Source organism: Lepidochelys kempii, chromosome 16, assembly GCF_965140285.1.
Source record: "Lepidochelys kempii isolate rLepKem1 chromosome 16, rLepKem1.hap1, whole genome shotgun sequence".
Lineage (NCBI taxonomy): Eukaryota > Metazoa > Chordata > Testudines > Cheloniidae > Lepidochelys > Lepidochelys kempii.
This window is the reverse complement of record NC_136395.1, coordinates 16998898-17013063: the sequence shown is the minus strand read 5'-3', so window position 1 is coordinate 17013063 and position 14166 is coordinate 16998898. Positions and strand designations below refer to the sequence as shown.

At 53.2% G+C, this 14166-nt stretch overlaps 1 protein-coding gene across 7 annotated transcripts; it reads right to left on the bottom strand.

Moving 5' to 3' along the window:
• Nucleotides 1–975: 975 nt before the first annotated feature.
• On the bottom strand, nucleotides 976–12629 carry NTMT1 (N-terminal Xaa-Pro-Lys N-methyltransferase 1). 7 transcript variants are annotated; one of them, XM_073314909.2, is made up of 5 exons: nucleotides 12611–12629; nucleotides 4651–4715; nucleotides 2811–3011; nucleotides 1871–2123; nucleotides 976–1491 (listed from the first exon to the last, which is right to left on the bottom strand). In XM_073314909.2, the coding sequence occupies exons 3-5, from the start codon at nucleotides 2970–2972 to the stop codon at nucleotides 1235–1237; spliced, it is 672 nt and encodes a 223-aa protein (XP_073171010.1). In that variant the 5' UTR covers nucleotides 2973–3011; nucleotides 4651–4715; nucleotides 12611–12629; the 3' UTR covers nucleotides 976–1234. The 7 variants fall into 7 exon arrangements, with proteins under 7 accessions (XP_073171010.1, XP_073171009.1, XP_073171013.1 ...); XM_073314908.2 differs by lacking the exon at nucleotides 12611–12629 and adding an exon at nucleotides 12485–12503; XM_073314912.2 differs by lacking the exon at nucleotides 12611–12629 and adding an exon at nucleotides 10027–10089 and having other exon boundaries at nucleotides 2811–3017.
• Nucleotides 12630–14166: the final 1537 nt, after the last annotated feature.

The following is a 14166-nucleotide window of genomic DNA, read 5'->3' as shown; positions in this document are numbered from 1 at the left end:
TTTGGAGTCTCTCTTAATGCGTAGTTGGCCACAGCAACATTATTTTAAAAATCCTTTAGGGTGAGAGATTTCCCTTCTCCTGGACTGGGAGGGAGGGAACAGGAGAGCACATCCCCAGCAACCCGTGGGCAGCCTGACTCCCCCCTTCTGACTCACAACTGTCGAACAGGTGCAGCAGGCAAGCTGTCCCCGGCTGAGGTTGGGTATTACCCAACTCTGCTGTGCCCCTGGGGAGGGAGCACTGGCCCCACAAGTTCTCAACCTCTACGCCACCCGCCCCCACACAGATAAATATGGATTTGATCAAATCTTGAAAAAGTTTTTGCTCTGACAAAGTCCCCGAGATTCCATGAAGACACAATTTTGCTACTGATTTTGCGTGGAAGATACAGTGGTGATGGGCAGCCATATAAAACCCCACGACAGCCCCAGGGCCTCTTTTCTTCCTCCCCTTGGAAAGATCTGCTCCATCCCAAGGAAATGGCAGAGATCTTCAGACAGACAAACAAACAAAATCACCCCTTTTCCATCACTGTGAGAGAGCCCGAACATCTACCCCTCTGCCTTTGTGACAGATTTCACGTCCCAGGAACCTACAACCTCCTGCCTCAGACTGGTGTCGGGAAGGCAGCAAGAAACGCCTAGCTGAACCGACCCCAGTTCAGGCACCCAGAGGAGAGGAGGGTTAGGACCAGCGAAGTAGGGAGCTGGAGCAGGAGCTAGTGAGTTCTACCCCCTGCAGCAGGGAGAGCTAGTGCGTCAGCCTCCTCCGCACGCCCTGAACCGAGCGGCATTCAGGCAGCGCGCACGCAGCGTTGTCTGGCGGCAGGCACACACACCAAGGCAGGGCAGTTGCAGGAGTTCTTACTCTGCCTCTCGTACCCCTACCTGGTGCAGCATCAAGGCTTTTCCTCTCTATAGAGCCAGCCTGGGTGGGTGGCGTGGGGGTGTTTAAGCAGAGTCCGTGTACAGAGGTGCAACAGCAGGAGAGTGTATTTGGCAGCTGTCTTTTCTCACAAATAGCAGCAACGCAGAAGACCCGCCCCGATCTTTCCAGCCAACCCCAGCAGGGTTATTCAGGACACCCCACCCCACCCCGAATTTTAACCGTGAAGTGTCTGGACTGCACGATAGGTGTCCTCCTGGTCCCCCCAGAAAGGGCCTGCTGGGATGGTCCTTTGCTCTGAGCTGGCACAGTGGTACCTTTTGGTAAACAGCCTCTCCCAGCCCGGGTTCATCTCATGGCAAATGTATAGACGTGGTAGATTTCGTCAGGGAAGTTCTCTTGCCTTTCTTCAGCCAGGAGGTTGAGGCCTGCACGCCGGACGATCATCCGCACCACGTCCAGGTCCCGGCACACGCTGCTGTCCACATCGTCCATGATGACTCCCTCCTGGGCCATGTTGTCCTTGATGACAATGATGCCATTGGGGCGCAGGCCAACCTTGCATCTCTTCAGGAAGTCAGACAGGTGGTCGTCAGTCAGGTGTCCTGGCAAGGGGGAGAAAGCGCACGAGCATTAGCAGGGAGCCTGTAGAAACACAGACCAGCCATGAGCACTGGACCAGCAAGATTCCCTGACCTACTCCAACTGCGGGGGTGGAATGGAGCAGCACAGACGGGCAGAGTACTGCTGTATCTGTGTGGGGAACAGCAGGTGCTCTGTTGATCCACCTCTAGACAGGTGCGTGGGTCAGTTCTGCAGATCATGGCATCACCTAATGGAGTAAGGCAAGCGGTTCTACCCGCCCTCCTTGGGTAAATCCCACACCAGCCAGGGCGTATCTTCCGTACAAGGGAACAGAAGTAGGCTGGGGACAGCAGAACTGAAGGGGCCTTTTCCATATGGCAGAGGGAGGGGTTCTCTCACCTATTACCCACTGGATCCAGATGACGTCGTAAGAGTTGGGCTCGGGGCTGAAGTCCTGCAGGCCGCAGCAGAAGTAGTTCCTCACTCGCCTGCCCTCTTCTCCCAGGTAGGTCCTCGCCTTGGTCAGAAAGTCCTCAGTCACATCCACCATGTCCACTGCTTTGAAGAGAGGCAACAGCAGCCTCTTGGTGATCCTGCCGATCCCAGCCCCACAGTCCAGGGCACAGGTGGTTCCCGTCCTGTTAGGACCATCCTGAAATGAAAGTGAAAATGAGGGACAGGAGAGACGTAACTCTGCCAAGAGGAGCCTAAAGCTCACAAGCTGTAACAGAGGGACGTGGCAACTGGTGCTGGGAACTGGACCTTGGCAGTGCCAGCCGGGGCCTGAGGGCCTCTTTCTCCAAAGAACAGCTCTGCCAGGGGCACTACAAGCTGCCCCCGTGTTGCCCGGCAGAGAGGAGCCCCACTCCAACAGGGAGTGGGGGGCTCAGTCTCCACGGGTTAGTCTATTGGTGGCCTCTCAGCTGAGACACCAGCAAGGGAGTTCCCTGCCCCCTACATTCACAGTGAGACTTGTTTGGGCTGCATGAACACCTGGTTGCTATCGGATTTGAACGGAGATCATTTCCCAGTCGGGTTGGCTTCATGTGGCGTGATTAGCCAGACATCAGGACTGCTCACAAATCCCCCTTTAACAGTGGGTGTGGATGACCAGCTAGGCTTTGAAGGAGATCGTTCATAGACAACCAGCCTGGTGGCACTGGACAGCCAACACACACAAGGGGCCAAAGGAAAGAGACAGCGGTCAGGTCTCTAGAGTGCTTTGGAAAGCTGTGGGGAGGGAGAGAGCCACTCAGCAGGTGTTTAGACATCCACTCACAGTTAAAGGACAAGCTGTAGGACACCTCCGCCCCTCCCCAGACGGATCCAGACCACCTACCCGAAGGAACTTAAGCAGGAATTTTTTGGAGCTGTTGATGTCAATGCTGGAGATGTGGCCGTACCCACCCAGCATCCCATCCACCGTGGGCGGCACGTCCTTCCAGTATTTCTCAGCCTTGGAATAAAATTCCATCTCATCCTCCACCACCTCGCTTGTCATGCTGCTGAGTGGAATTGCCCCCTGGGTTAGGGACTTACCCTGCTCCTCCAAAGAGAGGAAAAGAAAACAAAGGTACGTCAACCTGCCAGAACCAAAAAAAAGTTGCTTTGCACCAAGAGCAGCACAAATCATGGAGACCAAGCAGGGCAACATATTGTCAGGCCCTGTCTGCAAGCCACCAGCGTTCAGACCACCTGGGCCCATTCTGAACAGGGTTAAATAGCAGTTTAACCACCATCTTGTCCATAGTGTTCTCACTTGCAGGAGCCGCAGGAGGGCCTGGTTAATTTCACTTTACGGATACTTGACAAAGTTTTGGGCAGTGGCACAACCTGCAAGCTCAATATACAAGTGCTGCACTGGCTTGCAAGCTGAAGTCTTCCCCTTTGCAGCTATCAGGCCAAGATTTACCCCCCCCCCCAATGAAAGTTGATGCCTGGGACACCGCCCCCATTAAGGAAGGTTTCCGACCAACCACCCGCAAACAGCTTCTCCCATCCCACAAGCCCTGACAACTTCTCTCCCTTCCTGGCATCTGCTCTCTTCAGATTTATACATGGATTTGCCCTCTGTTCTTGGAGCTTTGACAAGTGTTTGCAAATCCATTACAGCCTCCTTTTAAGAGCTCGCAGCCAGACTATACATACTGAGCTCTGCTAACCTTTCCTCCAAGTCAACCCTTCCTGCCCTTCTCAACTCCCTGTCATTGACAGGGTGAGATTCTGGGCAACATCTTGGGGCTTTAAGCCACTTTTGCATCCTTCCAATCCTGGGCTCTTCACAGGGCCGCCCAATGAGCCACAGCACGGCACAGAACCTCTGCAGCCCCCAACACGCCCCCTCCCATGCCCAGCTGCAAGGCTTGTGAGGGAGTCCGAGCAAGGAGGCCTTTAAAGCTGATTTCTGCTGGGCCTGCACTGATGCAAGTCTCCCCCAGCCAGATACAGACTTTTAGGACCTTTCAATGCCAATCTGGCCCTTTTATGCAGCATAAAGAGGCAGGAGCGGGGAGGACGACTTCACCCACTTTACCCATCTGGCAGTGATGTGCCCAGAACTGGATGCAGTATCCGAGGTGCAGTCACACCATAACCAGACGGTCATAACCTTGTTCCATGATGTGCATTTTCGGAGGCTGAACTCATTTTCACTCACCCTTCCCTTCCTACCCCTGCTTGAAAGCCTTATGAGAGTTACCATTTTATAGATTACATGTTTATTTAGGTTGACACCCCATCAATCACCCCCAATTACATCCAGGGTCGCTAAAAGTTATTCTAAGCACCTACCTAAAGACTGTAAATTTCAGTCATGACCATAAGTTGGACGCTTGGCAATATAATAAAGTCAAGGTATAATCAGGAATACAAGCTGTAAATTCCTAAAGACAGCTCATAATTCAAACCACTGAGGACTTGATTCAGGGCGCTGAGGATTAAAATCTAGATTTAATGTGGCCAAAGAGTAAATTCAAGGACTTCAAACACCTTTACAGCGAAAGAAACAGATGGTTTCATGGACTAAATTTCCTGCGAAACATAAAAATCTTTTCAAGGGAAGCCTTAAGAGCTTCCAATACCCTGGCATGATTTTAAAGAGCAATAGAGAGTGAACAAAATAAAAAGTACCCAGAGACTAATAGCTCAAGGAGATGGTAACAGGTTATGGGCAGTCTCACCTTGATCACCAGCTTGAATCCAGCTTGGGTTGCTAATGACGAAAAGCAGATCCCCGTTCTATGGCCTGTGTGGAAATAAATGGCTAGGTGTCAGTCCAATGGCTATAGCGCACACGCAAATTCAATACCGCAAGTGTAACTGATTAGCTACCATCTCAGCAAGGAACCATGGCCTCAATGGACCAGAGAGACTGAAAGAAAAGGAGGACCTGTAGCACCTTAGAGACTAACCAATTTATTGGAGCATGAGCTTTCGTGGGCTACAACTCACTTCATCGGATGCAACAGACTCCAGCGCAAGACAGCTGAATTGGAATCTCTCTAACCTGCAGGGGGCTCCTGCATGGCAATGCTGAGGCACCTTCAGGTTTGGGATCTTGTTGCCTGCACTGTTCCTGTTGTGGGGATCTCAGAGGGTGTCAGTCATCAGGGCAGTCACACGTGACAGATGTTAGCTATGTCCCTCACGGCACAACTGGAAGGGGCTCATGTACTATGGGGCTGAGGGCAATGTAAGAACCTATAGAATAGAGCCGTCAGCCCCACACCTTTCATCAGCAGTAAATTCCCTTCACAGACACTTACGATGCAATGCAACAAAATACTCACACTTGTTCCCTGATCACAGGGAGGGAAAAACGAGTACTGGGTTCTATGCCACAATTTAAACCCTCCTTTGGGGACTTGAGTTGTGGCAGATTTCACTGTCCCGGACAGGCACACAATCCCACGCTCTAGGTGTCCCTAAGCCTCTGACTGTCAGATGCTGGGACTGGATGACAGGGGATGGATCACTTGATAATTGCCCTGTTCTGTTCATTCCCTCTGAAGCATCTGGCATTAGCCACTGTACCAAGACAGGACACTGGGCTAGATGGACCCATGACCTGCCCCCTTACAGCCATTCTTGCGTTCTTACGGACAGGAAAAGAATCGGTTGTGTCAACCCTTCCCAGAGGGGGCGGCAATATTCCAGTGGGACATCGGCACTTTAAGGGCTTGTTTATACTACAAAGGCTGTGCTGGTAACGCCTGCAAATCTAGCTTGGGTTGCTAGTGACCAAAAGCTAATGCCAGCAAAGCCCTCTAATGGAGATGCAGCTTTTACTGACAAAAGTTCTTTTGCTGGCATAGGGACTCTTCGCACATACACTAGGGCTTTTGCCAGCACAGCTATGTCAGGCAGGGGGCATGATCGTTTTTCCCAACATAACTACACTGGCAAAACTTTGTCCCGTGGACCAGGCCTAGGAGAAGGTACCAGGTCCACAGAGGAAGCACTGGGAGTTCATTTTGCCCTTGGTATGTTCGGGCCTTACCCCGCTCCAGGTGAAATTAAATACATCAGGTATGTAGGGAAACAAAGACACTTAAGCACAACTCAGAGATACTGGTGTTAAACTGTAAAAAGAGGAGAATGTGTGTGTGTGTGTGGGGGGGGGTTAGAATCCACTGCACAGATCTGCCCCCGACTCACTGCAGGGATTGGGGCCCCTCTCTGCGTGCCTCCTTGCTCAGGCTGATAGGAAGAGGGAGTGTCAGTGTTTGGAGGCCTGTGTCTGACTGCCAAAAGAAGAAAGATGCCCCAGACTCCAGTGAGCTCCCCCAACAAACCCTCCTCCTAAGGACGTCCCCGCCTCTTGGCATCCACGCAGACATTTCACAAGCATGTGGGACACCTGAGAGTGCCATGGGCACAGGTGACACTGAACAACTGTAGCAGCCAACAGCTTCCTCCTGGGACGCTGCTCTGGTGTCATATGAAACTGGCTGCCCAAAGCCAAAGGTTGGGTCCTGCAGCCTGGCTCCTATCTCCAGGGCCCCTATCTCCAGCTGTCAGGCCGAAGAATGCACTCTGCATCCACCCCAGCAGCCAGCACTCTAGTCACATGAGCATGCAGGAGCATGACAGAGTCAGCTAAATATACATCTGCTGCCTCTTCGCATGCTAGGGTAGTTCCATGTTTCCAACCAGACAAGCACAGGAGAGCACTGAGTATCCTGTATACCCAGACGGTGCCAGCAATCCCAGGGCAGAGAACATGGAACCACATCTTCCCTGCTACTGGTCAAAATCCTGCCTACAACAGGGTGTAAGTCCGGGCAGGGTCTGGCCAAGTGGACCCATGTCTGCCCTAGGGGCTTGCACTCTTGCAGCTACCCTGCTGGCTAAAATCCCAGCCTAGGCAAGGCCCAAGAGTTCAAGGTTTCAGTACGTAGCTCTCAGAAAGGCCAGCCAAGTCGGGCTTCACCCGAAGAAGCACCTGACTCGGCATGCCAGAGGCATTTGCATGATGCTGTTTTGTTACGTGCCCATGCCCATGCCCATAACCGGTCAGAAGAGTCACTGCACTTTCTCAGGACAGGTCTAATTTGTTCTACCTTCTTACCACAGTAAGAGTCAGGCTGGAGCCAGACAAACAGGAGCAATTACACCGAACCCCCTTGAACCAGTCTCTTCTGGAGGGTAACCTGGTTGGCCTCAGGCACTCTTTCACTTGCAGTCAGAGGCCTTGGCTACACTACAAGAACATGGGGAAAAGTAACTCTCCCTGAGGGCAGCTGGACCAGCAGAGGGAGCTACAGAGTAAACAGCACACAGGATGTTGTACCGCCCCGTGCAGCGGTAACGACAGCCACCCACGCCCAGGGCCCATCACAGGGTTCCCCATTACTGGAGCCACGTGGGTGGAGAAGTACAGATCCATATTTCGATAGACCCAGCAGGTGGAAATAAACTCCGGCTCCAACCACATCCTCCTCATGTGAAAGGCAACCCCAGAACACTACACGGCACTGGAGACACCAGCCCCAAAGCTGTGGACAAAGCTACGGCTAGTCAAGCTTTTTGTCCCTTGCGACAACAACGAACAGGTTCAGGGCACTGCAGCGATGCAGACAACTGGGCCTTTTCAGTGACGGTTCCCCCTCCCTATCTCCTCAATCCGGCCCCACATTTTCAAACTTGGGTCCATGCTTAGACCCCTAAATACATGGCCTAACTATCAGTGGTGCTGGGCACCCACAGCCCCTACTAAAGCAGTGTGAATCCAGCTGCTTTTATTTAGGTGCCTAAATTCACACACCAAGTCTGAAAACTGGCCCCGGTGAATAGCCGCACACAGCATTCCCCAGCATGTGGTGTGGCTGCTCATCAGGAGAGCCTGGCACTGCCCAGCTGGGGAAGCCAGAAGTGAACATACCTCAGAGGCAGAAATCCCACATGCACCTTCAGGCACCCTCATGCAGGGAGCAGAAGATGACTGCAATGCCCAACCCTCATCCCCCCTCCAGCACACAGAGCAGAAAGACGTGGCTATGTAGATGGTTAGGAGGTTTATTTAACACCCCCTCTCCTTGCCCATTAAAGACCCCTGGGTCACGAGAGTAACAACCAGAAGATGCACAACTCAGCTCACGAAGCAAATGCCAGAGGCCAAGACAACTCCTCCAGAGATGGGAGGGAATGCTGCTCTATTTCCAGGCACAGTGGGGATCCAAACCTCCCAGGAGTAAGTCCCCATTCACAGCAGCTTTCCAACATCCTTCCCTGCTTACCCTCCAACCCCATCCTCTGCAAGCACACAGGGATCGCCCCATGCAAGATAACGCTGAACCCATCGGCAACCCCCTCCATCCAGTGATGCCCCCTTCTCACAAAAGCATTCACAGGCAGGCATCAGCAGCGAGCACAGGGGAGCCATGCTGCCATAGGGGAGAGGGAGAAATGGGGAGCAGTGTGGAGGCCCCAGGTGGGTGGCAATTTCTCTGCAGATCTTGGGGTACCAGTGGACTAAGAAGGCTGAACCTCCTGCCTGCTCTGTGGAAGGACAAACCAGGCCTACCCCCGACCCCACCCTCCTGGCAAGATGGCTCAGGGAAAGCAAATCCTCAGTGGAATTGGTCTCCTCCACCTGTTTCTCAGCAGAAGGGCACAACACGGACTCTAAGGCCACGTCTACACCTGCACTTATGTCAGCAAAACTTTGTCACTTAGGGGGGTGGGAAAAACCCCCACCCTCCTGAGCGATATAATTTTTGCCAGCATAAGTGCTCGTGAGGACAGCGCTACGTCCGCAGGAGATGCTCTCCAGCCAATATAGCAACCGCCACTCATTGAGCTGGTTTCATGTCGACGTTGGCATAACGCAGCTCGGTATCGGAACAGCCGTGCGATTGTAAGCTGGTACCTGCAGACGTGGCCTAAATGCTCAATTCAGCAACGCAGTAGAGAGATTTCTAAAGACAGGGGAACGAGCCACAGACCCAGGTAAACAGGGCATGGCAGTATGGTTAAGAAATAATACTTTGCACCTACAGATCACCTTTCATCCGAGGAGCTCCAAGCATTGAGATTTCACGTAATGCAAGCCACACGAAGGGGGGGGGGGTGTGCGCATGTGCGAGCCTGCGTGTGCACACACCCCGTGACTATGGGGGTGCACACACACACCTGGCGTGACCTGAGTGACCATGCACAGAGCCAGGAGGAAAGCCACGGTTTGAGCTTTGGGGTGGGCAGTTCCCAGATTCCCACCTCCCCTTACAAATAAGCTCAGCCAGGCCTCTTGACACACACACACACACCCCCTGGAGATTCCCCCCAAATCCGGAAGATTGACCAGGGGAACTGAACTCGCTCTCCCTAGATTTTAACCTGCTGCGTGTAAGGCGAACCGGTGTCTGTGGCCAGGGCCCTGAGAAGATCACCCTGCCCTCAGCAGCCGAGGACCAAAGCCTTCCCCACGTGCCAGGGTCTCCTGCTTGGAGGAGCTGGCGCCCGTGCAGAGGTCCGGCTGCCTGGGAGGCACTGGGGCCGCGGGTGCATGGGGGATCCGGGGGAACCGGGGCCCGGGAGCTTGGCTGCGGGGGGGGGGGTCTGGTTGATGCGGAGAGGCAGGGAGCACCGGGGTGGGGGTGGGAGGCTGCTGCAGCGGACGGGGCTCGTCTCTCCAGGCCCGGCGCGGAGGAGCTGCCCCCGGGTCACCCCGCCCTGGAGCAGCCCCGGGATCCGAGCCGGCGGGCCTGCCCCTCCGCTCCCCCAGCTCCCGTGCCACGTGGGCCGCGGCCGAGCCGAGCCGAGCCGGGCCGGGCCGGGGGAACGCAGCGAGCCCGGGGCTTCGGGGGAACTGGCCTGGGGCGGGCCCCGCGGTGCGGACTCACCCCGGGTCTGCAGCGCCTAGCGCTGCGCTGCGTGGGGGAGGAGCGGGGGGGGGGTCTCCTCCCGTCCCGGCGGCAGCGATGTACCCCCTGGATCCCCCCCGCTGCAGCAGCGGCTGCACGCTGGCCTGCCTGCGCCTCCTCCGCTCGAGCGTAATTTCCTTAAATAGTTCAGAGTGAAAATCCCTCCCACCAGGGCCAGGGCGAGAGACTTACTCCAGGTTGCAGCAGGGAGCCACCTACCAGGGGGAGGGGAGAAAGGCAGGGGAGTCAGAGAGTCTCTGGCCTTTCGCTGCTGTTCGAGCTCCCCTGCTGGCCTCGGCCTCCTCCTCCTCCCTCGGGAGAGCAAGGCAGAGCCACCAGGGCAGGAGGGCTTTTAGGAAACAGCACCCTTGGACCCAGGCAGCTTGAGGAGGGCTGGAGAGTTAGGGCCTGTTGTCAGAGCACGCCCAGCTCAGACTGAGGCCAGAGCGGGGGCTCAGCGCCCCTGGAAACGTGGGTCCCTTTGCCTGGCAGGGTCTGTCTCACGCCCCCGCCTTAAGGGGGTTTGCAGCCCATGCCCGGGCAAGCCCCCGTTCGATTGGCGCGGTGAGCTTTACTAGCGCTGCCCAAGCTAGTAAAGCTCCTCTGGCCCCTGGGTCTCTCTCTGTACAGCGCCGCTGAAATGCAGCTGCCTATGGGGTGGAGAGTGGCGGCCAATTCGTGCACATCGATGAACAAAGAGGGCGAGGAAGGGAAAATTTGGGTGAAGGGCATCAGGGCAAACTTCCTGTTCTTAGGAGGGGAGGTATCTTGGAGCAGGGGGTATGGTCCTGGCCAGGCTGGCTTCTGCCCTTAGCTCTGCCACTGACTGTGTGACCTCTGGCAAGTCACATCACCTCATGTCACAGCTCTGTGCCAAGTTTCTCCACTTGCAGAACTGAGTATTGACAGTAATTGAGCTGCTCGGACTCAGGCCAAACCCCAGAGCCCTGAAGCAGGATTCTCAAACCAGGCAGGGGAACACCTGTCTCACAAGCTGGGCTAGATCCCACAGGTCTACTTAGAACGTGCTTAACACCTGGCATGCACCTGCCCCTGCTGGAGGGCTGGAGCCAGGTCACTGACAAGTAGAGGAGACAGCACCAAAGACAGCTTCATTCCCTGTCCAGGCTGATATTTCCAATGGAGCCCCACAATGCCACACCTGGTCATTTTCACATATTGCCATTCTGTGAAGCTGCTTGGGGTGTTTGTTTTTTTCAATATTGACTAGTAGGGAGGGGGTTTTAATGCTTCTCTACCAGGTAGGTGAGCGATGACCCAGGGTGAGCCGTCACTCTATCACAGGTACTTGCTGTGGTCATAGGGGCCATATATCTGAGCAGCTCACACGGTCCCTGTGAGGTAGGGGAGGGTCATTGCATGGTTGGGGAACTGAGGCAGAGAGACCAAGGCCCGGATTCACAAAGGGATTGAGGTGTTGCCATGCTGAGGAGCCCAGAAAATCCCAGGAACTGTGATTCACAAAGCCCGAGTTCAGCACCTTGGTGCCCCGTATAATGTATGGGGAGGGAGGCCTTAGAACACGATCCACAAAAGCCAGCCTGCTAAATGGTAGGATGACCAGATTTAATGGAGAAAATATCAGGGCACATGGGGGAAGGAAAAAAAAAAAGCAGCCAGAGTTGCCGAAGCAAAATAAAAATAAATAAAAACAAACACACCGGAGCAGCCAAAGCTGCAATATCGGGACAAATGGCGTCCCGACCGTGCATCGGACAAAGATGTAAAAATCGAGACAGTCCCGATTTTACCAGGACGTCTGGTCACCCTCGCTAGGTGGGGGGCCGCCTACACTAGCCCTGGGGAGATGCTGACGAGAGGGGTGTGCACTAAGCCCTGCCCATCTCCTGGAGGAAGGCTCCCAAGAGGAGGTGGCAGGGAGGTGCCTATCTCTGTTTAGCGATCCAGGAATGGGAACCCATCGCCGGGAGTCAGGCAGTTTAGGAGCCTAAGTAGTTTCTTGTGGGAATGAGTTAGGCACCTGCCTTGTACTACACAGGAGGTGTCCAGTGGTTAAAGCTCTCCCCTCCTCCATGACCATGTACGTATTTATCCACGGTAGAACAGTCATTGGGCCAGAGAGCGACAGAGAGAATGACTCGAGCCTGGTGGTGAGGGCAGCCCCCCGGGAGGCAGGAGACCCAGGGTCCAGTCCGCCTACTCCAATCACTCGTTATCCCCAGTGAAGCAGCTTCAACGGGAAAGACAGAGAGCCCCACATCAGAATATTCCCTAGCTCAGTGGTTAGAGCGCTTTTCTGAAAGGGGGGAGATCCCTGTTCAAAGCCTTTCTCCCCCTCGGGCAGAGGGGAGGAATTGAACCTCCCACATCCGAAATGAGCACAGTAACCACTGGGCTGAAACTGAGAAGGGTTTCAGATTTTGAATGGGACCCGATCTGGCAGGCAGCCTCTGAGCACGCCTATCAGCCTGGGCCCTGCCTATCGTCCCCTAGCTTGGGCTGAAGCCAGGTGTCCAGAGGCTCAGAAGGAGGCAGCAGTGCACCTGTCTAGAGGCAGGAATGCAGGTGCCTGCAGCAGTTTTGTGGATCACGGTGCAGCCTAAACCTGGGACTTAGGCACCTAAGAGACAACACCCCAGGTCCCACATGGGCAGGGAATTGAACTCACGTCTTCCAGGTTCCAGGCTTGAGCCCTGACCAGCCTCCCTCCCTGCCAGTCATTGAGTGGCTGTGCCATGGGTCATTCCAGGGAAATACATCAAAGGATTTAAAAAAAAAAAATCAAAGAAATTACCTTCTGCTGGAAAGTTTCAGTCACATGTTACCATGGATACAGGGTTCTGTTACCAGAATTCATTGCTCCCTGGGAATCACTGGCAGGTTCAGTAACCAATAGGAAAGTAGCACTTCAGCCTCAGTGTTCCATAGGGTGTGTCTTTACCAAAAAAAAAAAAAAAGTACATCATTTTCTTTTTTCATCAGCAAGGCTACACTCCAAAAAATGCTTGTTTTGCACCAAAACAGAAAGGCCCTTGTGGCCATGTGCAAACCAGAGTGTGGTGTGGGGAAACACCAGCAGGCTCAGGGTCATTCCCTGCAGGCTCCACTGCTGATAAAAGAAGCACAGCTTGCGATCCCCAAAATAAGGGCAACAACCCACAACATACCAAGGTGGAGTCAGTCACCTCAGACACGGGCTCAGTAAACTCAGGAAAAGCTACGTCCACTAAGTTATGGTCCAGGATTCCAAAGTTCAGGGGTATTGGGATCCTGAGTTAGGACCCGAGCCATAAAATCTGGATTCAGATCCAGACTTGTGGGGGAAATGTTAGGCCGAAACCTCAGATCCCATCTCTAAGGAATGAGAAAATATGCTTTAAATTGTTCATATGTTCAATACATATAAACATACTCACATGCCCTACCGCAAGCACACACAGTTGCACTCCCCACATTGTTGCACAATCACGTAAGCACATTTTCACACCTCTAACTGAGAGGATTAGGAAGAAAATTCCTTCATGGACAGGTTAATCCATAACTTCCCACCTCTGGATTCTTGCACTTTTCTCTGAAGCAGGGAACTGAGGAGATAACAGGGTGTTGGAGAAAAACAAATGTGGTACCAACCTTCAAAATAGGAAAACAGAATGATTCTGGCAATTATCATCTTTTAAAGTCTAATTTCAAACTTTCAGGGACCAAATATTAAGAGAAAAGAAATCTGTAAGCACATCTAGTGGATAACGAAATGGGTTTCCAACAAACAAATCATGCCAGGTATATTCGGTGTTCTCAAAGAACTCAAATATGAAATTGCAGAACTACTAACTGTGGTATGTAACCTATCACTGAAATCAGCCTCTGTACCAAATGACTGGAAGGTAACTAATGTAATGCTGGTTTTTAAAAAGGGCTCCAGAGAAGATCCTGGCAACTACAGGTTGATAAGCCTAACTTCAGTACTGGGCAAACTGGTAGAAACTATAGTAAAGAAAGGAATTATCAGACCCATAGATAAACATAATTTGTTGGGGAAGAGTCACACAGCTTTCGTAAAGGGAAATCATGCCTCACCAGTCTATAAGAATTCTTTGACGGAGTCAACAAGCATGTGGATAAGGGTGATCCAGTTGATAGAGTGTACTTGGACTTTCAGAAAGGCTTTGACAGGATCCCTCATCAAAGGCTCTTAAGGAAACTAAGTGGCCATGGGATAAGAGGGAAGATCCTCTCATGGATCAGTAACTAGTTGAAAGAAAGGAAACAAAGGTAGGAATAAATGATCAGTTTTCACAATGGAGAGAGAAGAACAGCAGGGTCTCCCTCTACGATCTGCACTGTTTAATA